At 42.0% G+C, this 27,445-nt stretch overlaps 1 protein-coding gene across 1 annotated transcript in view; it reads right to left on the minus strand.

The window, feature by feature from the left end:
• Positions 1-4,386: 4,386 nt before the first annotated feature.
• The window catches only part of LOC111971638 (large neutral amino acids transporter small subunit 3), a 41,072-nt gene continuing 18,013 nt past the window's right edge, over positions 4,387-27,445 (minus strand). Inside the window, exons 6-15 of the mRNA XM_023998495.3 lie at positions 21,792-21,884; positions 21,445-21,578; positions 20,964-21,118; positions 20,511-20,657; positions 20,141-20,176; positions 19,835-19,946; positions 19,068-19,197; positions 13,954-14,027; positions 13,489-13,612; positions 4,387-13,220 (exon numbers count right to left, since the gene is read on the minus strand). Coding sequence (XP_023854263.1) covers positions 13,017-13,220; positions 13,489-13,612; positions 13,954-14,027; positions 19,068-19,197; positions 19,835-19,946; positions 20,141-20,176; positions 20,511-20,657; positions 20,964-21,118; positions 21,445-21,578; positions 21,792-21,884 — 1,209 coding nt within the window. The 3' untranslated portion in view covers positions 4,387-13,016. The remainder of the gene's footprint in view (positions 13,221-13,488; positions 13,613-13,953; positions 14,028-19,067; positions 19,198-19,834; positions 19,947-20,140; positions 20,177-20,510; positions 20,658-20,963; positions 21,119-21,444; positions 21,579-21,791; positions 21,885-27,445) is intronic.

Here is a 27,445-nt window from a genome sequence, read left to right on the forward strand (position 1 = left end):
GAACTACACTCTATTCTACCATTGTCTTAAATATCTTTAATGGTCTCGTTGCAAAAGCTAAATTGTCGCTAGTGAACTTATTTTATTTTATTTCACCTTTATTTAACCAGGTAGCAAAGATTATAGCAAACACCACAGAAACGGAATTGGTGCTCGTTAGCTTTACAAATTCAGCTATTGTTGGAAGCCAGTCAATATGAAACAAACTATATTAAAATTACAAAAGGTTGCAGCATATGTTGTGTAAATGTGTGTGTGTGCAGCTAGACCGGCCAGCCAGCCAGCCAGGTAGAAAAATGACAGAAAAAAGTAAAAAGACGGACATCAGAGTATTTTTCAGTACACCAAAACGCAAAGTAAGAACTCTAGTAGCCTAATATCTCAAAGAATAGTTGATAAAATGTTCATAAGAAAGAAGTGAAATTCTAATGGAAATGTTTCACAATGATGTCATTAGGCAGAGCAGGCAACAGATGGCACACAGACAGCAGAGCTGGGGACAGATAGGCAGGGACAGACTGGCAGAGACAGGGAGTCTCAGGTAAGTTTGTTGAGTCTTTGTTTGGCAACATTATGAAAGGTTCTCAATTTTTTTTACTTGTAAAATAGGGACATCATTGGAAAATGCCATGGATACCCCCGCTCTCAACTTAAACTGGTGACTAAACTAAGATGTGTTTATGGCAATGGTATTGCTGTTGTGATTAATTGTGTAGTTTTGGGTACCGGTAGTTAGGAGTACGGCAAACACCTTATTTCTTTTCTAGGAGTTGTTTTGTTTTGCATTTCTTTGTGTTTGTGTATCATTGTCTCTGATTGAGAACCATACTTGGGTAGCTTTTCCCCACCGATGCTTTGTGGGTAGTTATTTTCTGTTTTGTGTTTCTGCACCTGACAGAACTGTTTCGGTTTCGTTCGTTCTTTTAATAGAAAATGTGTGTTAAGTCCTGCCTCTCCCATCTCCTCATTGGTTTATAGAAGCAGATACTCACGTATCATCTCCTCATTGGTTCTACCCACGTGGCTGACTGAAAGACTAACGCTGTGTTAGTCACATGATTGCAAAGAAAAGGTATCTGCAGTTTGCGTCCCACTCAAGGCAGACTACAAGTTGCCCTTAGACACAGATCTAGGCTCAGTTTACACAACACCAATACCTACCTAAACCACTTGGGGAGGAAACACAACTGATCTTAGGTAAGTTTCTACTGCAAGGCTCCTTATTAACTAAAAGGCACTTCACTTTGCCCTGTCGTTGTAACCTTATGTTACACCCTTATCTTTACAGGTAGAAAAATGAAGTTCCCATTTCTGTCTTAATACAGAAGGTTACTCACTATCCATGTTCAGGCGACATCATCTATATGAACACAGTTGCAACTTCATTAAAGCCGTTAAATGCAGTTTATCATAGCTCACTGTGCTTTATTGCAGGTGACAGTTTTAGTATTCATCATTACATTCTCTACCAAAAAGTTGGTTGGCCCTCTTTGATGTCACATAAGTTGATAAATTGCTAGGTTTATATTTATAAAGATCTTTTACATAAAGTCCCACTGTATCTAACATCTTTACCACACCCGGTCTCGGGGATGGCCGACTCTGGAAATTCCTGCAGTCAGCAATTAAATTACACAAAACTTGAGACATCGATGGCGTTGTGTGACAAAACCGCACATTTTAAAGTGGCCTGTTATTGTCCCAAGCATAAGGTGCACCTGTGTAATAATGATGCTGGATAATCAACTTCTTGATATGCCACCCCTGTCAGGTGGATGGATTATCTTGGCAAAGGACAAAGGCTCACTAACAGGGATGAAACAACATTTTAGAGAAATAAGCTTTTTGTGAGTATGGAACATTTCTGGGATCTTTTATTTCAGCTCATGAAACATGGGACCAACACTTTACATGTTGTGTTCAAATTTTTGTTCTGTACAAGTAAAACTGGTTTCCATTGCATTTTCAACTTTACTGATGGTTTTGACAAAACAAATGTTACGTTATATAGCGAATGTGCCCACTCTGGTCGTGGCACGTCCACTCTAGTGCAGGTATCGCCTAGATGATGAGATTATTATTGATAAGAGCTAAATTATTTTTACTTGTCAAACAGCCAAGCATTCATCATCACATTACCAGAATAAGACCCTCTATATTTATTGGAAAGGAGAATCAAGCTCATCACAATGCACTTTCACCACCCTGTGAAGTTCATCATTGATTTAAATTGTAGCCTAATAAACTGCATGCTTTCCCAAGTCGTAGTTGGAGGTCCAGACAACATATCATTGCGTGACTCCGAGTTTACTTCGATATCATGGTTATTATACAAATATTCGCGCATAGACATTTCCACTGCCATTTCTCACATAAGACATTTTTCAGACACAAAAAGATCACACCTTGTCTAGCGTATATTGTTTTGTCGATATTTGGAAAGTTTATCAACATATTTGTTGTTTCCATCAGGCCTGTCATGACATTTTTTATCTAACATGTACTTTACTCACATAAAAAGGTTAGATGGAAACCTTGTTAATGAGTCCAAGTATAACTCCTCCAGTTGGCCAGTCCACTGCTAGAGTTGCATCGTTCAGGTTTGATGTAAAAGGTGATGGTTTGACCTCAGCCGTCATCTCTATCTCCCAAAACCACATCAGCCATTATCACATATAATTACATCTAGAACATATAAATATATAGGATCTCTGTGCATTCCCCTCTCTAGGATGCCAATCTTTGATGGTTGTGACCAGAAGCAGTACAGCTACGACCAGAAGTGACTTTTCGTAGCAGGTTAGGAGAGCATTTTAGCTAACCCTAGCCCCATTCCTAACCTTAATCTAAGTCTCCTAACCTGTCCCATTAATTATCCTAACCTTCTGCATAAATTGTCCTCACCTGCTACAAAAAAAGTCACTTCTGGTTGTAGCTGTACTCCCTCTAGTCCAGGGATGGGTAACTTCAGTCCCTGCTCTAACCAAAACCATCTTTGATCTCTGTCATGAAGTCCTAAATTTCCGGTCTGGTGACAGCCTAATGACCCACACCTGTTTGCCTCATTTCCTGATCTTGAAGTTGTACTCCAGTCTCCTTTTCACCTCTAACACCTGATTTACTTAAAAGGCACATCTCAACAGGTTTTTGAGGTATGTCATAACATTGCACAAGTGGGGGGGGACTTTCCTATTTTGCTCTCTATTGTTCCTCAAGTAAGGGTGGAGGCCGACGACATCACGGATTCCCATCAGACCAACTCCTTGAAGTTGTGTCTAATAAAAACGTTGTGTTAGTACTTTACTGTATTTATACTTGGGATATCTTATCACCAATAAAATATCAAAAATCACTAGAGGATGTTTTTAATTCTGCAGTACGCCCCGGGTAAACCAAGTAATGGCCCCCTCTAGTGATGGGAAGTTAGTGCTAATATTGGGTTGGAGTTAAACTCTACAAGTAGACCTGGGTTCTTCTGTTACGTTCCCCAGTTTCTGTGTTGTAGTTTGTATTTGAGTGTGTGTGTTTCAGGAGATGGCTTCCTGAGTTCTCCCCAACCAGCTGATTGGTCGACTCCATGGCTAATTGGAGAGCTGACCCCGCCCCCTCGTCAAGACGCAGCTTTCTCTAATTACCAATGCCCTCTGAAGCTATAAAAGCCAGTGTTCTGTTGTTCAGAAGGAGATCATTGCTGGGAGGAGCTGAGGGTTATCCAGGGAACTGAGGGTTATATAGTGTTGGTTGTTTCTCAGAAAGCGATTTGGTATGTACTGTGTTAGTTTGTTGCATTATCAGATAGAGCTTATTTGATGTCCTTTGTTTCTAAGTTTGTTTGAGATTCTGTTTCATTTGTTTCCAGGGGGGAAGGGGAAGGCACCTAGGGAGTGCTTAGGCAAGCGGCCCACATATACCCGTAGTATATTCAATGTCTAGGCACACTAGGTAAGACCTGGGCGGACCACCCCCTGTATTTTGGTTAGTGCACCAGGTGGTGCTAAGTTGGGTAAGTAGTGGGTAGGCATGTTAGATATGAGAGGGGGAGCTTTGACATTTACTTTCTTTGCTTTGGTTCCATCCAGACCCTTTTCCCCATATTACCGTGTAAAGGAATAAAGTCCTTGTAAACGGTACCACATTCTGCCTTTTCGTCATCCTTACTCGCACCTACAGTCCCATACCTCTTTCACTTCACGGGGAGTTGAGTTGTAGCAGGGTGTTGTGTTCCCTCTTCATAGAGGCGTGCGTAACACTTCATTCTAAACAATAAAATGCTTTCCTTTCTTGTAGTAATCCCTGATCTAATAGGGTTTGTATAGGTGAACGCAGTAGTACAATTATTCTATAAACACAAATGTGTCGTGTGAAAGACTTGAGTCTGATGTGGAGTTGAAGCAATAGCTTTAATACAGAATTCTAGGTACATGCAGTCACATTCAAATATGCCAGATGCAGGAGTAAGTCCCAATCTCAATATCATAACAAATATTATACTTCAGGCCAACGCAACAAACACCTACCAAGCAGCACTAAAATCATCTTTGGATTCATGAAACATAGTGAAGCTGGACGTGGGAATAAAATAAATGTTTTAAATAACGTTAAGAAATCCTAGAGGAGGTTTACACAGATGTTTAAAATAAAACGTGTGGCTCAACAATGTAGCCTCTCGCACCACCAGACACTTCCTCCCTAAGTGCACAGTTAAGGTGGCTACCCAAAACAAGTGCAAACTGATTTACAAGAAATCACATGATACAAAAAAAAGGTTCTCCAATTTCACCAGTGCACAGGAAGCATGAACCTATCATTTTAAACTTACATTCGTTATAAATATATTGATTTGATCTAAATCCAGTTCTACTACTCACAACATAAACATGTATTTAAAAAAATATATATATAAAAGTTAGAAAATCAATGCATGTAGGGGGGCAAACAGTGAGGCTTACATTTAGAGTGTTGGAATAGACTATGAAAATACATATGAAGTTAAGTACAAGCCTACCAGAACTATTTCTGAATCCAACTGGACTTTTGATATTCTTTAGAAAATTCAATGTATATTCAAGAAATAAGTTGCCTTGTCCTCGTTCCTCTTCTTTCAACAAAATGGAGCTGGTTTACATTAATTTCTGGGGTTGGGGCTGGGTAAGCTGATCTGTGTAAGTGACTTCTGCCTAAAGAGAGTAGTGCCTCTGTGTGGATGGACTGGGAACTTCAGCTACAAACCATAAGACCCGTTACTGCTTGATCTTTGTTTTGTCAATCGCTTTGGTGCAATTTTCACAAGTAGCCAATGTGGTACATTTTCACAATGATTAATACAAATCTCAAAACAGATAATCAAAAAGGCAGTTTCAAACTCTAAGCACATTTTTAATTGACTAAGGCTGCTTTTACACAGGCAGGCCAATTCTGAATTGCCTTCCTTTGTTACTTATTTGATTACTACAGTATGTCACTTTTGTCACCATTGCACTGTGTGAAGCCTGCAAGTACACTACCGGTCAAAAGTTTTAGAACACCTACTCATTCAAGGGTTTTTCTTTATTTTTACTATTTTCTACATTGTAGAATAATAGTGAAGACATCAAAACTATGAAATAACACATATGGAATCATGTAGTAACCAGAAACTGTTTTATATTTTAGATTATTCAAAGTAGCCACCCTTTGCCTTGATGACAGCTTTGCACACTCTTGGCATTCTCTCAACCAGCTTCATGAGCTTCTTAATGCATTTGAGCCAATCAGTTGTGTTGTGGCAAGGTAGAGGGGGCATACAGAAGATATCCCTATATGGTAAGACCAAGTTCATATTATGGCAAGAACAGCTCAAATAAGCAAAGAGAAACGAAAGGAACATTTCAAAAACTTTGACAGTTTCTTCAAGTGCAGTCGCAAAAACCATCAAGCGCTGTGAGGAAACTGGGGACATGAGGACCGCCACAGAAATGGAAGACCCAGAGTTACCTCTGCTGCAGAGAATAAGTTCATTAGAGTTACCAGCCTCAGAAATTGCAGCCCAAATAAATGCTTCACAGAGTTCAAGTAACAGACACATCTCAACATCAACTGTTCAGAGGAGACTGTGTGAATCAGGCCTTCATGGTCAAATTGCTGCAAAGAAACCACTACTAAAGGACACCAATAATAAGAAGAGACTTGCTTGGGCCAAGAAACACGAGCAATGGACATTAGACAGAAATTTGACCTTTGGTCTGGAGTCCAAATTGGAGATTTTTGGTTCCAACCGCCGTGTCTTTGTGAGACGCGGTGTGGATGAATGGATGATATCCGCATGTGTATTTCCCACCGTAAAGCATGGAGGAGGAGGTGTTATGGTGTAGGGGTGCTTTGCTGGTGACACTGTCTGATTTATTTAGAATTCAAGGCACACTTAACCAGCATGGCTACCACAGCATTCTTCAGTGATACACCATCCCATCTGGTTTGGGCTTACTGGGACTAACATTTGGTTTTCAACAAGACAATGACCCAACACACCTCCAGGCTGTGTAAGGGCTATTTTACCAAGAAGGAGAGTGATGGACTGCTGCATCAGATGACCTGGCCTCCACAATCACTCGACCTCAACCAAATTGAGATGGTTTGGGATGAGTCGGACCACAGAGTGATGGAAAAGTGGCCAAAAAGTGCTCAGTATATGTGGAAACTCCTTCAAGACTGTTGGAAAAGCTGGTTGAGAGAATGCCTTGATGACAGCTTTGAACACTCTTGGCAAAGTGTGGCTATTTGAAGAATCTCAAATATTTTTGATTTGTTTAACACTTTTGGTTACCACATGATTCCATTTGTGTTATTTCATAGTTTTGATGTCTTCACTATTGTTCTACAATGTAGAAAATATCCAAAATAAAGAAAAACCCTTGAATGAGTTGGTGTGTCCAAACTTTTGACCGGTAGCATACATGACAATAACATTTGATTTTATTTTATTTTATTTGTTGTCACCAGTGCATCCAGGCAACCAGGGCTGGCCCTCGTTATCGGATATATTTTGCACACACACACAATTATTTACTGTACTTTTCAGCAAAACTTTTTCAGATGGACAATTTCATAGCTCAGCTTGCAATGCCATGATAGTGGGTTCGATTCCCAAACGACACATACATTTAATTTTTTTTTATCATGCAAGCATGACTAAGTTACTTTGGATAAAAGTGTCTCCTCAATTGCATACAGTGCATTCGGAAAGTATTCAGACCCCTTGACTTTTTTCACATTTTGTTACGTTACAGCCTTGTTCTAAAATTGATTAAATTGATTTTTCCCTCATCAATCTACACACAATACCCCATAATGACAAGCAAAAACAGGTTTTTAGCAATGTTTGCAAAGTTATATAAAAAATACAAACTGAAATATTACATTTACATAAGATTTCAAACCCTCTACTCAGTACTTTGTTAAAGCACAATTTGGCAGTGATTACATCCTCAAGTCTTCTTGGGTATGACGCTACAAGCTTGGCACACCTGTATTTAAGGGGTTTCTCCCATTCTTCTCTGCAGATCCTCTCAAGCTCTGTCAGGTTGGATGGGGAGCGTCGCTGCACAGCTATTTTCAGGTCACTCTAGAGATGTTCGATCGGGTTCAATTCCGGACTCTGGCTGGGCCACTCAAGGACATTCAAAGACTTGTCCCAAAGCCACTCCTGCATTGTCTTGACTGTGGGCTTAGGGTCATTGCCCTGAGCGCTCTGGAGGTTTTCATCCAGGATCTCACTGTACTTTGCTCTGTTCATCTTGTCGTCGATCCTGACTAGTCTCTCAGTCCCTGCCGCTGAAAAACATCCCCACAGCATGCTGCCACCACCAGGCTTCACCGTAAAGATGGTGCCAGGTTTCCTCCAGATGTGACACTTGGCATTCAGGCCAAAGAGTTCAATCTTGGTTTCATCAGACCAGAGAATCTTGTTTCTCATGGTCTGAGGTGTCTTTAGGTGCCTTTTACTGAGGAGTAGTTTCCATCTGGCCACTCTATCATAAAGGCCGGATTGGTGGAGTGCTGCAGAGATGGTTGTCCTTCTGGAAGATTCTCCTATCTCCAAAGAGATAGGAGAACGCTTCCCCAGATCTGTCCCTCGAACGCTTCCCCAGATCTGTCCCTCGACACAATCCTGTCTCGGAGCTCTACGGACAATTCCTTCGACCTCATGGCTTGGTTTTTGCTCTGACATTCACTGTCAACTGTGGGACCTTATATACTGTAGACAGGTGTGTGCCTTTCCAAATCATGTGCAATCAATTGAATATACCACAGGTGGACTCCAATCAATTTGTAGAAACATCTCAATGATGAGCAATGGAAACAGGATGCACCTGAGCTAAATTCCGAGTCTCATAGCAAAGAGTCTGAATACTAATGTAAATAAGGTATCTGTTTTTTTGTTTTTTTGATACATTTGCAAAAATTACTAAAACCAATTTTTTCACTTTGTCATTATGGGGTATTGTGTGTAGATTGACGAATAAAAAATGCATTTAATTCTTTTTAGAATAAGGCTGTAACATAACAAAATGTGGAAAAAGTCAGAGGTTCTGAATACTTTCCGAATGCACTATATATTATATTATATCTTAGATGCTTGCTAATGACTTTTGCGCTCGGAGTCACCCTGTGAGAGAGTTTGCTACGTTATCAATGTCCCTTGCTGCAGCAAAAGTACTACTGAAGGTCCCATTTTCCAAAAATTTCAGTAGATGTGAATCTACTCTTCCGAGCCCAATTTTAATTGTTGTAGCTCTTACTTCTCATGATAATGTAAATGTTACATTCTTGGTCGTTGTTGGCATGTATTAGTGGACACTATTACGTTACACAACAAGACAAAAGTCCTTGTTAGCCACAATTCACGCATGGAATTTGCCAGTTTATTCAATAAATTGACGGAATAAGATTCGGAGTAGAGGGTTATGCGCCAGACTCCACAGGGAGGCCTCAGCCTTCAGGAGGGTTTATGGGCAGAGGTGGAGATAGCAAAGCCTGTATCAAATATTAAAGAACATATCTGAAGATCGTAAACAATGTTACTGTTATGACTAACGCTGTAACCCATCTCTATGACCGTCACGTGATTTCACAGGAAATGTGTCTTTGCATTTCAACTCTCTGACAACTTTAGACTCTCTCAACTTTGGACGCTCACTAAATAAAATATAAAAAATAATAATTCATCTTATCTACAAGTCGGCTCTTTATGCGGTAGCAATTGAGACTGGGAACAAGGTTAAGAAAGAATGGGCTGATTTACAACCCCTGATCTAATGCGTCCTTCTCTTTCAGTGTAAGTCACGATTGCAAAGAAAAGGTACGTGCAGTTTGCGTCCCACTCCAGGTAGGCTACAAGTTGCCCTTCGACACAGATCTAGGATCAGTTTACTCAACACCAATCCCTACCTAAAAAACAACGGATCTTAGGTCAACTTCTACTGCAAGCCTCCTTATGTCCTTGCCACTTCATATGAACTAAAAGACACTATTCACCTTGCCCTGTTGATGTAGGCTTCAGTTACACCCTTATCTTTACAGGTAGAACTGTCTTATTACAGTTTGAGAAGGTTACTCACCAGCCATGTTTGGGCTCTGTAGAGTCGGTCTGTAAGTCCACAGTTCTGTAATCCCTCAGCCAAGGAATTACCTAATGACCCACACCTGGGTCATGTTGACTATAAAACCAATAAAATACAGGCTCGCAAGTTGAAATCTGTTCATTTATTACTTCACAAAGAGAAGCACCCCAAAAACATCAGTGAAATCACTTAAAGAGATTCTCCGGTACTTGTGTATACTTTTTAGCCAGTAGTTCTGAAAGTAATGCTCACGAGCCAAAAGTGGTCCCCGGAAATTGCGTACTACATCACATATGTGCAGATATATGCACCACGTCATTGCTCGCTCGCTCTCTCTCTCGCTCTGCTGTTTGTGCATCTTGCTAACTGTCACTCAAATGGCGAGGGGCTAAAAGCTCATTGGCTGAACCTCGAATTGCTAGGGGGCTTTCCCACGTGGGTGAAAAAGTATGGAAAATGGCGCCACACAGCTTCCAGAAAACAGTCGCTTTCAAACTTTGGATTTCGTGGCTAATTGAGGTAAGACAGTAATTATGCATGTATGAACTACACATTGACACATCCAACCCAAAGCGGGAGGTTGAAAAAAAATACTTCTTTGTCAAAGTTCCGGAGCATGTCTTTAAATATGACATTTTCTATTCATGGCCTATTTATAATACATTGTTTTGGATCCTCTTAGATTCTCTTCACCACATTGCCCGCATAATATGATCTTATTATTACAAATGTTATAAGATCAGTGATAATAATGGATGTTCTCACACACAGCGGTGGAAATATGTGAAAGTTGCTGTATTCATAAAGCATCTCAGAGTAGCAGTACTGATCTAGGATCAGGTCGCCCCCTATCCATGTTATCTAATTCATTATGATCTAAAAGGCAAAACTGATCCTAGATCACCACTCCTACTCTGAGAGGCATAGTTGGAGAGCAACTGTGATGTGGATGAACCAACTGTTCTTTATCGGATGCGCAAATTAAATAAATAGCAAAGCAACTCTCAAGTCTTAAAAAGATGAGAAAACTTCCAACAAGCATATGCAGCAAAACTATGGCTTTACATTCTCATAGTGCATTTCAGGCTTCTATAGGTACTACACATACCGCTACATTGTTCTTTGTGGGAATGGGCACAAAAGTAGCCCGAGTGCCAGTCTGTTCGTGCTATCATGTCAACTTCTTTTCACTCATTGTCATGCCATGTTTGGCTTGACAATGAGCAATGGAGTTGGCAAGAGCACAAACAGATCTGGGACCAGGCTAGCACAAAAAAATACTTGCTTCCCAGGCACTTACAATAAAGCACACACATTTCATTTATGAATAATTCAATTCATTATTACATGACAGTATTATCTTTTAGATTCAAGCGCTACTACATCATACACACTATGTCTCCATTATAAATGGCACCCCATACCCTATATAGTGTATATAGTGCATTACTTTTGACCATAGACCCCATAGGGCTCTGGTCAAAAGTCGTGCACTATATAAGGAATAGGGTGCCATTTGGGATGTTCTGTACCCTAAATAAATAGCCTAGCAGCCACAATGTACCTGCTAAATGAAGCCCTGCTCCAATGAGGTGGTTCTACTTTCGTTGTCATGGGGACAGTGATATTGGGGTTCAGGTGCATCCATCTTACTTCATACAGTACTGTTAACTAGTAATACAGTTTGTTATATTTGACCTCATACCGTACTGTTAACTGTAAATACTGTTTTATTTGACCTCATACAGTACTGTTAACTGTAAATAATGTTTTGTTTTTAAACACTTGAAGACGGTTGGTTGACCAGATTCAAGCTTTTGGAGTTGATTTGAGCCAACACATCTGTATATGATTTTCTCTCATACAATACTGTTAACTGTAAATACTGTTTAAAATTTCAAGATGTTTGGTTGGTTGGTTCTCCAGATTGAATCAGCTTTCGTCAAGTGCTCTTTCTTTCCCACGTTTATACAAATAAATACTTTTTTGTAAAACTAATCTACAGCTCTCCGTAAAAGCGCAAGTGTAATAGCTGACCTTAAAGGTTTCGGGTACTGATTTGGCATTTCTATATAACTACACAGACATTTCACGTTCCAATTTCATGATATGCAACAAGTTCAATAACATGATTCTCTAAAAACAAAATTCCATCAATATTGTTACAAACTAGGCTGTGCCTGCACAACACCTCATACACCGTACCACTGTCCTGAACTTAGCTATGATTGGCTGAAACGACAATGGATGATTATGTCATCTCAAAACCTAGGTTGTGTCCCACATGGCACCCGATTTCCTATGTAGTATACTGCCTTTGAACAGGGCCCATATGGTTCTGGTCAAAAGTAGTGCACTATATAGGGAATAGGGTGCCATTTGGGACTCATCCCACATTTCGGGTGGACACATTGTGATGCACGGAGACTTTCAAATACTAACTCTGGGATGAACACAGGGACATAGCGGAAGTGACCCAGGGTGTGTCCAAACTTTTACCCTATGGGCCCTGGTTAAAAGTAGTGCACTATATAGGGTGCCATTTCAGACACAGCCGCACACTTGACCAACTGGGCATAGTACTTAGTGGACTTACAATGACAGGTCTGACATGGACATAAAGAAGGGGACACGGGGAAAGATTGCAGGTGCAGATTGATAGTCAAAATAATAGGGATGTGCAGGCCCCCTGGGCTGGTGGTCTAGGCACATGGATTTGGAAACTGAGGTTCCCTTTCTCCACCATTCCCACTTTGTCTCCTCCTAATCTGTATTCTCCGCTGGATGTACAGACAAAATAAAGACAAGTATAGATACAGGGAGGGAACCGGGAAGGACAAACAAACACTGACTGATAAAATATTACTACCAGACTGGCTGCTAGGCCTAAATGAATGAAGTGACTGTGGTGTGGTGAGAGTTGGGTGGGGGAGGTAGTTCAACGTTACACCAGCCAATCTGATGGCGAAAGTGATCCAGTTCCTGTCTACTACAGAATACTGAGAGCTGTGCTTCCGGTTGGTTGAAGGGTGACCTGAAATGGCACTAATAACCTTCATTGAATTTTTGGTCATCGTAAATATTATTGCTTAGTTATTGAATTGCCAAACCTCGATTTCCATTGAGATTTCCATGTTTATAAATAAAATAAATGAGTTAAATGTATATTTTAGGATTTCTTTGGCATGTCATACCTAAAACACTAATAAGTATATTGAGTGTGTATTTTGATGTCAAATTAAAAAGGGCTAAAGGGCGACATGGACCCAAGTCCAAACTCCAGTGCACAACATCGTCATCACTGTCCTTGTTGAAAATGACAACCATCAATGTCATCATCATGACGATGGTCTATAATGATATTTTACAATTAACGACTATGATATTTGACTGTTAGTTTGGTCAAGATTCTTAGGCTTAATTGCTGAGATGTCCATTAGCATGGTTTTTGGTATGGCCATTTTCTGATTGCCGTAAGGTTTCTCTCTCTCTTTCTGATTGGTTAGCGGCCTCCCTGTCACGCTTCTCCACCTCCTCTCGCATCAGGTTCATGCGGTGATAGATCAGGTATCCAGGCAACAGGAATCCAGCCAATGAGGCAATGAGCAGGCTCAGGTTGATCTGTTGATTGGAGGATAGAGTTAGTCAGAGAAAGAACGTGTTTGAGACATACTGTTCTAATAAATCTTATTGCCTCAATTTTCTGTTTCTGTCCATTCACATGAATCAGTTTTAATTCATTTGCCTTACAATCTCAGTAGTACAATGGCAAAGTACTAGTGTCATCGTGTGGGTGTGTGCCATGTGTGTCTGCATGCATGTATGTGATCTGTGTGTGTGTGCGTGTGCGTGTGCGTGTGTGTGTGTGTGTGTGTGTGTGTGGCCTCACCCAGTAGGGGTCTCCTCCCAGGTGTCCCACCATGATGATGAAGAGAGGCTGCTGGAGGAGAGCGAACAGCGCGCTGATCATAGACTGCATCCCCGTCAATGTCCCAAAGTGATTGGACGGATATCTGGAAGGGGCGGGATGTAATGGTTACCTCTCCAATCAAAACTGACTGTACCATACCTGACCAAAACAGACACCTTACCTGTAGCACCAATATTTTGTTAAGATAATGCATCTTTTAAAGTTGTATTTTTTGTGTTTGTGCCAATTTGTGACATTTGTGAATTGTATCAAATAATTTAGCTTTTCACTGCTATTGATATGTAATATAGTGTTTTCCAAATTGTGTAACAAACAATTCTCAAAACTCTGACACACACACCTACGAATCTTACTGAGACGATCATAGCGCGGGTGTAATATGCTGGAAAGCAAAAGTCCAACAATGTGTTGTAATGTACTTACACAGCAGCATAGAGTCCTCCAGCACAGGAGTGGACGAAACCTCTGACCATGGTGTGGACGATGAAGGAAATTATCTGGGAGGGAGGGAAAGAGAGAAAAAGGAGAGAGAAAGAGATAGAGAAAGTGGGGTAGTAGGAAAATAAAAGGATAGGGGGATGGAGAGGGAGAGAAATAGTTGATTTTATTTGGCCATTTAAAAACACAATACAACCACACGTGGATACTGCTGCATTTCAAAATCATCAAGGATAACACAAACAAGTTCCATTGTGGTCCTCTTGAAAATACATGAAAACTAAATATATACACAAAAAAATACATAATCTCATCAATCGACAGAAATCAGTAAAAGGAATCAAATAGACCAATAACATTCATTAATACTATTATACTTTCTCTTAGCTTGTTCTGTCTTTAAGCATTAACATTTTCTTAAGGTTTGCCTTAAAACTCCAAAGTGCAGGGATGGGTTTTATTTGGTTACAGCAAACCAAAGAGAGATTGTTTAATAACCTGTAGCAGTGTTCATTTCGTCAACAGAAATAGTGACTAAAATAAATCATAAAACACCTATTTTTCAGTGACACTATAACTGACTAAATAGACTCAGAAAAAACTATAAGTAAACAAAAATGATTTTTTATTTCAGTTGACTAAAACGAGACAAGATTAAAATATCTTTGATTAAAATCTGACTTCTAAGTGGACTGGACAATAGATTTTGGAGAGATTGAGAGCTTTTCAGTGATAACGACAATTAATATTAGCAGCACAGATGTTAAGTGCGGTTCTGTTAAGCGGTGTGAAGGACACATCACACCCAGCAAACACAGCCTCCACTCAGGCTCCGCCTCCGATTATACACCACCATTCAAAAGTTTGGTGTCACTTAGAAATGTCCTTGTTTTTGAAAGAAAAGCATTTTTTTTGTCCATTAAAATAACATCAAATTGATCAGAAATACAGTGTAGACATTGTTAATGTTGTAAATTACTATTGTAGCTGGAAACGGCAGATTTTTTAAATGGAATATCTACATAGGCGTACAGAGGCCCATTATCAGCAACCATCACTCCTGTGTTCCAATGACACGTTGTGTTAGCTAATCCAAGTTTATAATTTTAAAAGGCTAATTGATCATTAGAAAACCCTTTTGCAATTATATTAGCACAGCTGAAAACTGTTGTCCTGATTAAAGAAGCAATAAAACTGACCTTTTTTAGACTAGTTGTGTATCTGGAGCATCAGCATTTGTGGGTTCGATTACAGGCTCAAAATGGCCAGAAACAAAGAACTTTCTTCTGAAACTCGTCAGTCTATTCTTGTTCTGAGAAATGAAGGCTATTCCGTGCGAGAAATTGCCAAGAATCTGAAGATCTCGTACAAAGCTGTGTACTACTCCCTTCACAGAACCGTGCAAACTGGCTCTAACCAGAATAGAAAGAGTGGGAGGCCCTGGTGCACAACTGAGCAAGAGAACAAGTACATTAGTGTGTCTAGTTTGAGAAACAGGCACCTCACAAGTCCTCAACTGGCAGCTTCATTAAATAGTACCCGCAAAACATCAATCTCAACATCAACTGTGAAGAGGTGACTCCGGTATGCTGGCCTTCCAGACAGAGTTGCAAAGAAAAAGCCATATCTCAGACGGGCCAATAAAAAGAAAATATTAAGATGGGCAAAAGAACAGACACTGGACAGAGGAACTCTGCCTAGAAGGCCAGCGTCGCGGAGTCGCCTCTTCACTGTTGATGTTGAGACGGGTACTATTTAATGAAGCTGCCACTTGAGGACTTGTGAGGCGTCTGACGCTCGTCAGATGTGGAAAGGCTTGAAAACTATTACAGACTACAAAGGGGAGCACAGCCGAGAGCTGACTAGTGACACAAGCCTACCAGAGGAGCTAAATTACTTCTATGCTCGCTTCGAGGCAAGTAACACTGAAACATGCATGACAGCATCAGCTGTTCCGGAACACTGTGCTCTTCGCAGCCAATGTGAATAAGACCTTTAAACAGGTCAACATTCGGGCCTCCCGGGTGGCGCAGTGGTCTAGGGCACTGCATCGCAGCGCTAGCTGCGCCACCAGAGCCTCTGGGTTCGCGCCCAGGCTCTGTCGCAGCCGGCCGCGACCGGGAGGTCCGTGGGGCGACGCACAATTGGCCTAGCGTCGTCCGGGTTAGGGAGGGTTTGGCCGGTAGGGATACCCTTGTCTCATCGCGCTCCAGCGACTCCTGTGGCGGGCCGGGCGCAGTGCGCGCTAACCAAGGGGGCCAGGTGCACGGTGTTTCCTCCGACACATTGGTGCGGTTGGCTTCAGGGTTGGAGACGCGCTGTGTTAAGAAGCAGTGCGGCTTGGTTGGGTCTGCTTCGGAGGACGCATGGCTTTCGACCTTCGTCTCTCCCGAGCCCGTACGGGAGTTGTAGCGATGAGACAAGATAGTAATTACTAGCGATTGGATACCACGAAAATTGGGGAGAAAAGGGGGTAAAATTTAAAATAAAAAAATATATAAAAAAAAAACAGGTCAACATTTACAAGGCCGCAGGGCCAGACGGATTACCAGGACGTGTACACCGAACATGCGCTGGCCAACTGGCAATTGTCTTCACTGACATTTTCAACGTGTCCCTGATTGAGTCTGTAATATCAACGTGTTTCAAGCAGACCACCATAGTCCCTGTGCCCAAGAACACTAAGGAAACCCACCCAAATGACTACCGACCCGTAGCACTCACGTCTGTAGGCATGAAGTGCTTCAAAAGGCTGGTCATGGCTCACATCAACACCATTATCCCAGAAACCCTATGGTATTTGCATACCACCCTAACAGATGCACAGATGATGCAATCTCTATTGCACTCCACACTGCCCTTTCCCACCTGGACAAAAGTAACACCAATGTGAGAATGCTTTTCATTGACTACAGCTCAGCGTTCAACACCCTAGCGCCCTCAAAGCTCATCACTAAGCTAAGGATCCTGGGACTAAACACCTCCCTCTGCAACTGATTCCTGGACTTCCTGATGGACCTCTCTCAGGTGGTAAGGGTAGGTAACAACACACCTGCCACACTGATCCTCAACACAGGGTCCCTCAGGGGTGCGTGCTCAGTCCCCTCCTGTACTCCCTGTTCACCCACGACTGTGTGGCCAGGCACTCCAACACCATCATTAAGTTTTTCTGATGACACAACAGATGTAGGCCTGATCACAGACGAGACAGCCTATAGGGAGGAGGTCAGAGACCTGGCCATGTGGTGCCAGGCCAACAACCTCTCCCTCAACGTGATCAAGACAATGGAGATGATTGTGGACTACAGGAAAAGAAGGACCGATCACGCCCCCATGCTCATTGACAGGGCTGTAGTGGAGCAGGTTGAGAGCTTCAAGTTCCTTGGTGTCCACATCACCATCAAACTAACATGGTCCAAACACACCAAGACAGTCGTGAAGAGGGCACGACAAAATCTATTCCCCCTCAGGAGACTGCAAAGATTTGGCATAGGTCCTCAGATGCTCAAAAGGTTCTACAGCTGCACCAACGAGAGCATCCTGACTGGTTGCATCACTGCTCAACCTCTGACCGCAAGCCATCCAGGACCTCTATACCAGGCGGTGTCAGAGGAAGGCCCTAAAAATTGTCAAAGACTCCAGCCACCCTAGTCATACATTTTTCTGTCTGCTACCGCACGGCAAGCAATACCGGAGCGCCAAGTCTAGGTGCAAGAGGCTTCTAAACCGCTTCTACCCCCAAGCCATGAAACTCCTCAACATCTAATCAAATGGCTACCCAGACTATTTGCATCTCATTTCGGACTCAAGGTTTAGTGACTCAACTACATCACTAGGCGAAACCGTCATTAGCCCCCGTTCAGTGGTGAAAAAAGTACCCAATTGGCATACTTGAGTAAAAGTAAAGATACTTGAGTCACTTTCTATTAAGGTCAAAGTGAAAGTCACCCAGTAAAATACTACTTGAGTAAAAGTATTTGTATATGGGTTTAATAAATATACTTAAATATCAAAAGTAAATGTAATTGCTAAAATTTACATAAATATCAAAAGTAAAAGTAGGATTAATTTCAAATTCCTTATATATGCAAACAAGACAGTACCATTTTCTTATTTTTTTTTACATTTGCGGCCAAGAGTGTGCAAAGCTGTCATCAAGGCAAAGGGTGGCTATTTGAAGATTTTCTCAAATATAAAATATATTTTAATTTGTTTAACACTTTTTTGGTTACTACATGATTCCATATGTGTTATTTCATAGCTTTGATGTCTTCACTATTATTTTACAATGTAGAAAATAGTAAAAAAATATATCAGAAAAACCCTTGAATGAGTAGGTGTTGTAGTGGAGAAGGTGGAAAGATTTAAGTTCCTCGGCGTACACATCACGGATAAACTGAAATGGTCCACCCACACAGACAGCGTGGTGAAGAAGGTGCAACAGCGCCTCTTCAACCTCAGGAGGCTGAAGAAATTTGGCTTGTCACCAAAAACACTCACAAACTTTTACAGATGCACAATCGAGAGCAACCTGTCGGGCTGTATCACCGCCTGGTACGGCAATTGCACCGCCCTCAACTGCAAGGCTCTCCAGAGGGTAGTGTGGTCTGCACAATGCATCACCGGCACAAACTACCTGCCCTCCAGGACACCTACAGCACCCGATGTCACAGGATGGCCAAAAAGATCATCAAGGACAAAAACCACCTGAGCCACTGCCTGTTCATCCCACTATCATCCAGAAGGCGAGGTCAGTACAGGTGCATCAAAGCTGGGACCGAGAGACTGAAAAATAGCTTCCATCTCCAGGCCATCAGACTGTTAAACAGCCATCACTATCATAGAGAAGTTGCTGCCTATATATAGACTCAAATCTCTGGCCACTTAAATAAATGGACTTAATAAAGGTATCACTAGTCACTTTAAATAACGCCACTTTAATAATGTTTACATATCCTACATTACTCATCTCATCTACATTTCAGAGAGAGGCATGTTTGTCTATATAATATATTGATATCGAAACGTTCCACAACGCTGTGTCCTGCTGAACGCACCCCAGGTGAGGTAGGGGTATGGTCATGTGGCTGTCTTCTTACCTGTACAGGCAGGTTGTCTAGCATCTGGATGACTCCGAAGATGACCAGTAGAACGTTGGTGATGATGAAAGCGCGGATGGCATTGGTCAGTTTCTGGATCTTCCTGTCTCTCTTCGGGGGTTCAAGTTGGCTGGAGAGAAGAGGTCAGGGATAAATAAAATAAAAAAGCATCAGGAAAATACCAAGGGTTGTGTTTATTAGGGAACGCCACAGAAAACATTTTTCAAAATGTTTGCAATGGGGAGAAAAAAAAATGACTCCGTTTTCTTTAGTTAATGTCTAATGAACACAACCCTGCTCTCTCTCATTATGTCATGCTTGGTCTCCTCTGAATTATTTCTCCCTTAAAGAAAGCTGAGGTACCAATATTAGTCAAATGCTGTCCATCTCTCCATAGGGATGAACAGCTTATGTCGCCAGCTAGTGGTGATTTTGTATTAATGCATCCCAGGCACCAATAGGCACATACAAGGACATGCAGTTTACTAGGGGGGGCAGGAATGACTAGATGAATGTGTTTAAAATACTTCGGGCCCAGAGATTTTCTTAGTGGACTGTAAGTGTAAACACTGTCCAATCAGCATGATGGATGAGATGTGTGGTTTATTAAGTCGCTCTGGATAAGAGCGTCTGCTAAATGACTTAAATGTAAATGTAAATAACCGAAGCTCCTATGTTCTCTCTCTCTCTCTCTTGGTTCCGGTCACTCTCTGTTTCGCTCTCACTCCCTCTCTGTCACACACACGTGCATGCATACACACACACACCTCTGGTCTACGTCGCACTCCTTCATCCTCCAGTCCATGATGTAGCCAATCAGAGGACAGGTGAGGAGGCAGAGCAGCTGCAGAGAGCCAAACACTGACGAGTAGAAACCCACTGAGGAGAGGAGACCCACGGTCAGAAAACACACACACGTACGTACGTGCGCACATACACAGTCACTAAACATTACAACACACACAGGCCCTCTCGCTCTCTCTCACAAACCCGAACGCACGCACACATTCACAAACACACAACTCTCTCCACACACACAATGGAATGTCCAATGGAATGTCTCGTTCTCTCACCTTGTTGCTCTGCCTCCATCAATAGATCCTTAGAGGCTGAAAACAGAAAACACACAGAAAGTCATGGAAGTCCCAAATTCCCACCCACTAACATCATAACAAATCACAGATGCCATTCTCCTACAACTGTGACCATTCGGTGCAACAGATATTCAAGTCAAATGTTATTTACAGCGCATTTCACGTCTCAATATACTTTACAGAAAATAAAGATTAAGATATGCGGCAGACTGACCGCTGCGCTCACATTTTGTTTCACATCACTTAATATGGGAAACAAAATGTGAGCCATTACGAAATCAGTCTCGTTTCACCAGGCTAATTTGACAGTGCCCACAACTTAAAACCGTTACAAGTGATTGGTCCTTACGGTGTGGGTCTCCGTGGGTAACCAGGAACTCCAGCATCCTGTTCATGGCGCCCATAAAGAAGATGATGCGCAGCTGGGTCATCGCCATGGTGATGAGACTCCACAGGAAGATGGGCGAGCAGACTGAACTACGGAACGGAGGGCCACCTGTCAGGGGAAAGAAGGGGCGGGGGTAAGAATTAAACATGAGATAATGATACTTGGGTAAGTTACTTTGTCAATTTGTTAACACATTTTTATAAAAAAGTTGAACAGATAGTAGATTTTATAGTAGGCTTGAGCTCAATATCGTCCATTGATTCTGGTTGGTGAGTGAAGCCCTGGAAGACCAGCTCTGACCAGTTCCATTTAACTGTATCCGGTTCTAAGCAGTTATATCTAGTTCTGACTGGTTCTCTAACTAGCTCTATCTGGTTCTAACCATTTTTGTTGTGATCCTATGCTATTCCTCACCCTGTGTCTGTTCTCCTGTTGGGAGCTGCTCTGACGAGGGATCTGGCTCCTGCTGCTTCGGAGCCATCTTCTCTCCCACCTTGGTCACATGACTGTAGAATCTGTCCCCCGTCACCTTGTCATCCATCACCATGCCACTCAGCTTCACCTCCTTGCTGAGGGAGCAAGGAGAGAGAAGGGGAAGGAAGTGAAGTAAGTGAAGTAAGTGAAGTGAGTGAGTGAGTGAGTGAGTGAGTGAGTGAGTGAGTGAGTGAGTGAGTGAGTGAGTGAGTGAGTGAGTGAGTGAGTGAGTGAGTGAGTGAGTGAGTGAGTGAGTGAGTGAGTGAGTGAGTGAGTGAGTGAGTGAGTGAGTAATTGGAGCAATGGAGAAAGAAAAACTCCCTCTGTAATTCAATGTTTTGGGTTACTGTAACAGTCTATAACATTACAGTTACGTCATGTAATGTTGTGTTATGATAGTAACGTTGTCATGGATACTGACGTGTAGCTGATGTCCTCAGGTGCGGGGAAAGACTCCACCGGCCAATTAAGGAAGCAGTTGAGGAAGACGAGACCGGCTAGCCCTGACCACACCCACATAATCACCCTGAAGGACACACCTAGATCATAGATCAACTGGAGAGAAGAAACGGAGGGAGAGAGAGAAGTATGGGAAAGAGGTTCGCAAATTCAACTATAATATATCACGATATCAAGTAAAGCCATAAAGTAATGCCTTTCGGTGAATCCTCAATCAATCAACAAACCAATCAACATTCATCCCAAGGTGCTTACCGTAACAAACACGGACCTAAACACCCAGAGGGAACTGAGGAGTAACTCTCCTACCTTTACTCCAGGGAACGTGACGGCTGAAGAGGCGTAGGAGCCGATCATTAGAGACAGGATAGTGGAGCGCACGTTCCCAAACATGTTGGGTAACTAGGAGACAGAGAGAAGGAGAGACAGAGAGGGGGGGGGCAGAGAGGGAGCAAGAGAGACAGAGAAGAGAGGGAGAGAAGAGAGGTAGAGAGAGAGAAGGGAAGGAGAGATAAGAGATAAGAGAGAGAGAGAGGAGGAAGAGATAAGAGAGAGAGAGAAACAGAAAGATCACAGGTGAGCACAGTGACTGTATTAATGGAGTCCATGTACAGTGCTTTCAGACAATATTCATAACCCTCGACTTATTCCACATTTTGTTGTGTTACAGCCTGAATTCAAAATCGATTAAATAGATGGTTTTTTTCCTCACCCATCTACACACAATTCACCATAATGACAAAGTGAAAACATGTTTTTAGAACTTTTTGCAAACTGATTGAAAAGGAAACAGAAATATCAAATGTACATATCTATTCACAACCCTGAGTCAATACTTTGTAGAAGTACCTTTGGCAGTGATTACAGCTGTGAGGCTATTTGGGTAAGTCTCTAAGAGCTTTGCACACCTGGATTGTACAATATTTGCCCATTATTATTATTTTTGTAATTATTCAAGCTCTGTCAAGTTGATTGTTCAAATCAAATCAAATTGTATTGGTCACATACACATGGTTAGCAGATGTTAATGCGAGTGTAACAAGTAATCTAACAATTACCTTACACACACAAGTGTAAATGAATGAATAAGAATATGTACAAATAAATATATGGGTGAGCGATGGCCAAACGGCATAGGAAAGATGCAGTAGATGGTATAGAGTACAGTATATACATATGAGATGAGTAATGTAGGGTATGTAAACATACCGATACATTTATTACATCCAATATTTAATTGTTAAAGTGGCTAGAGATTTGAGTCAGTATGTTGGCAGCAGCCACTCAATGTTATAGTGATTGCTGTTTAACAGTCTGATGGCCTTGAGATAGAGACTGAAAAACAACTTCTCGGTCCCAGCTTTGATGCACACTGTCTGTGTGGGTGGACCATTTCAGTTTGTCCGTGATCTGTACGCCGTGGAACCTAAAACTTTCCACCTTCTCCACTACTGTCCCGTCGATGTGGATAGGGGGGTGCTCCCTCTGCTGTTTCCTGAAGTCCACGATCATCTCCTTTGTTTTGTTGACTTTGAGTGTGAGGTTATTTTCCTGACACCACACTTCGAGGGCCCTCACCTCCTCCCTGTAGGCCGTCTCGTCGTTGATGGTAATCAAGCCTACCACTGTAGTGTCGTCTGCAAACTTGATGATTGAGTTGGAGGCGTGCATGGCCACGCAGTCATGGGTGAACAGGGAGTACAGTAGAGGGCTGAGAACGCACCCTTGTGGGGCCCCAGTGTTGAGGATCAGCGGGGTAGAATTGTTGTTTCCTACCCTCACCACCTGGGGGCGGCCCGTCAGAAAGTCCAGGACCCAGTTGCACAGGTCGGAGTCGAGACCCAGGGTCTCGAGCTTACTGACGAGTTTGGCGAGTACTATGGTGTTAAATGTTGAACTGTAGTCGATTTGAAAATAATGGAGAGCCGCACACTCTAGGAGCTCAGATGCAAAATTGTAATATCCAACTTTGATAGCCAAGCTGTCTTCATCATCATCGATGAACAGCATTCTTACATAGGTATTCCTCTTGTCCAGATGGGTTAGGGCAGTGTGCAGTGTGATTGCGATTGCGTCATCTGTTTACCTATTGGGGCGGTAAGAAAATTGGAGTGTGTCTAGGGTGTCAGGTAGGGTGGAGGTGATATGATCCTTGACTAGTCTCTCAAAGCACTTCATGGTGACGGAAGTGAGTGCTACGGGGCGATAGTTGTTTAGCTCAGTTACCTTAGCTTTCTTGGGAACAGGAACAATGGTGGCCCTCTTGAAGCATGTGGGAACAGCAGACTGGGATAGAGATTGATTGAATATGTCCATAAACACACCAGCCAGCTGGTCTGCGCATGCTCTGAGGATGCGGCTAGGGATGCCATCTGGGCCGTCAGCCTTGCGAGGGTTAACACGTTTAAATGTTTTACTCACGTTGGCTGCGGTGTAGGAGAGGCCGCAGGTTTTGGTAGGGGGCCGTGTCGGTGGCACTGTATTGTCCTCAAAGCGAGCAAAGAAGTTGTTTAGTTTGTCTGGGAGCAAGACATCGGGGTCCGCAACGGGGTTGGTTTTCTTTTTGTAGTCCGTGATTGACTGTAGACCCTGCCACATACCTCTYGTGTCTGAGCCGTTGAATTGTGACTCTATATTGATGCTTAGCCTGTTTTAATGCATTGTTGATCATAGCCAGACAGCCAATTTCATGTTTTTCTATAGATTTCCATGCCGATTTCAGTCAAAACTGTAACTAGGCCACTCAGGAACATTCAACGTTGTCTTGGTAAGCAACTCCAGTGTAGATTTGGCCTTGTGTTTTAGGTTACTATCCTGCTTAAGGGTGAATTAATCTCCCAGTGTCTGTTGGAAAGCAGACTGAACCAGGTTTTCCTTTAAGATTTTGCATGCACTTATAGCTGTATATAGCTTATAGCAAATATAGCTGTATTTATGGGTATAAGCATACCCATAAAATGATGCAGCCACCACTATGCTTGAAAATATGAAGAGTGGTACTCAGTGATGTGTTGGATTTTCGCCAAACACAACACTTTGTATTCAGGACAAAAAGTTAATTTCTTTGCCACATTTTTTTGTATGTTTACTTAATTTCCTTGTTGCAAACAGGATGCATGTTTTGGAATATTTGTATTCTGTTCATGCTTCCTTCTTTTCACTCTGTAATTTAGGTTAGTGTATTGTGGAGTAACTACAATGTTGTGGATCCATCCTCAGTTTTCTCCTATCACAACTATTAAACTCCGTAACTGTTTTAAAATCTCCATTGGCCTCATGGTGAATGAGCAGTTTCCTTCCTCTCCGGTAACTGTTAGGATGGACACCTGTATCGTTGTAGTGACTGGGTGTATTGATACATCATCCAAAGTGTAACTAATAACTTCACCATGCTCAAAGGGATATTCAGTGTCTGCTTTTTTATTTTATTTTTACAATTCTACCAATCGGTGCCGTTCTTTGCGAGGCATTGAAAAACCTCCCTGGTATTTGTGGTTGAATCTGTGCTTGAAATTCACTACTCGATTTAGGGACCTTACAGATAATTGTATGTGCGAGGTACAGAGATGGGGGTAGTCATTCAAAATCATATTAATCACTATTATTGAACATGCAATTTATGTGATTTGTTAAGCACATTTTTACTCCTGAACTTACTTAGGTTTGCCATAACAATGGGTTGAATACTTATTGACTCAAGACATTTTAGCTTTAAATTTTTTATAAAATAAAAATAAAGATTCTACAAACAAAATTCCACTTTGACATTATGGGGTATTGTGTGTAGATCAGTGACACAAAATCTAAATGTAATCCATTTTAAATTCAGGCTCTAACACAATTAAATGTGGGAAAAGTAAAGGAGTGTGAATACTTCCCGAAGGCACTGGAAGTGCTCAAGATGCAATTCTACGAAAGTAACACCAGGGGGCGATATGAGCTGTTCATCTTTATGGAGAGGGTCCTGGCAGCATTGCAACACGTGTTAGGTCAGTTACTCTGCTGTTTTAGGAGACACATGCTAGCCTGAGGCAGGGGGAATAGCCTTGCTTTGTATTCACAGCCTCTGACTCGGCATTTAATATCACAGTGCTGATTTTAGAGGTTTTTTGGTTCCTGGCACTTTTGCAAAACTAACAGTTTAACTTGGAAAAGGTAGAAAATATGGACATATGGGGTTATGAATAAACAAATACCATACAAGTCGTCTTGTAGATGCCTTCTTTTTTTCCTCACTCATTCTCTCCCTCCTCTTTTCTCTGTTGGAGGACTATGTGCAAGTACTGAGTGTCTGCATGCCAAAAATGCATTTGTTGCTGTGAATGTGTGTGTGTGTGAGAGAAATTGTGCAGGTGGCACAGTAGAAGCTGCTGAAGTAATGCCCAACACACAGACACACACACACACAACAGTTGTGAATATTTCCCCCTACGTCGTGCCAACAACTCTGTGCCAGTGCCAGCCTATGCAGATAAAAAGGACACACCGATAATAACATACATCACATCAGGCTATGTCAACACCACTCTCCCTTTGGGAAAGTTCCTGTTTATCACAGCGGACTTTCCTGGTAGCCTCGCAAGCCGCCTGATCTCGCGAGCTCACATGAATGTTTGCTGCCACGGAGCTTAAATACATACCAGAATTGTGACGAGATTTCTCTATGGAGGCTTCAATCAAATCTTTGTGATTAGCTTTTTTTTTTATACATTGTATAAAAGTACAGACTCTACAACACTGTTTGCACTTCTCTATATAGACATGTATTGCGATTTTAAGTAGCAACCTATTTGCCATATAGTGCACTACTTTTGACCACTATGTAAGGAATAGGGTGCCATTTCAGATGCAAACTGTGTCAACTTACACTGTGCCAAGCTGAGCTTAAAGAGATTTATCAAACAGCATTGTGTTAACCTCTATTTAAAGATGTGCATAACAACCGGAATATATAAAGACTGCATCTATGTAAACAAGTTATATGAATCCTTTATATCAACAATAACTCTGTATACCTTTCCCCTCTGTCATCCCTTCACTATCTGTTCAATAAAAATCAGAAAATAGGAAAAGGGTGGGTGTTACCACTCCTTTAAAAGAAATAGATTCTTCAGATGCTTGGGCGGTTATCTCTAACAATTAAATGCAACATTGTATTTTTTTTAAAACAGGAAGAAGCAAAACACACACACACTTTGATACCCTACTTCAAGATATTTCCTGTTTTCCACATCACTCCATCTCCCCCCTCCCAATTTAACCCTGCTGATAGTGACATACTAGCCTGTACCACAGTTCTCCGGACCAAGTGACTCGGCCAGGAAAAACCCTGTGCCCTGCACTCACTATATAGAACCCTTTGGGTTCTGACTAAAGAACCCTACAAAATGGTTCTATATAGAACCTTAAGGGCTGCTATATGAAGTTATAGAACCATTTTTGGTACTATATAGAAACCTTTTTCTAAGAGTGTAGTTTTAGCCAATAACTAGGGCCTGCAGTATTCCCTGGTCAGGTCTTGGCAGAGGTACAGATAAAGTCGCCCCATGACCATTCTCTCTCCAGGTCCTGTAGGTCAGTGTATGGGTCAGGGCAGAGCTCCAGCTCGTTCTTAATGACCTATCTGAGGTATTCAGGGGCCTCAGCTACGTGCCCCCACACACACTACCATGGACTAACAGACAGAGACAGGCAGACAGAACCAAAGGTTGACATTATTTAGATGGATGGAACGAAAGAGTCAATGACTAGGAGGGAAACGTGTGAGACGTTTGCCATGTCATGCAGGGCTTTGCAGTGAGAGGGGTAGAGAGACAGAGAGAGGGGTAGAGAGACAGAGAGAGATGTAGAGAGACAGAGAGAGGGGTCGAGAGACAGAGAGAGGGGTAGAGAGACAGAGAGAAGGGTAGAGAGACAGAGAGAGAAAGGTAGAGAGACAGAGAGAGGGGTAGAAAGACAGAGAG

The sequence above is a fragment of the Salvelinus sp. IW2-2015 genome, linkage group LG13 (assembly GCF_002910315.2).
Source record: "Salvelinus sp. IW2-2015 linkage group LG13, ASM291031v2, whole genome shotgun sequence".
NCBI classification, from domain to species: Eukaryota; Metazoa; Chordata; class Actinopteri; order Salmoniformes; family Salmonidae; genus Salvelinus; species Salvelinus sp. IW2-2015.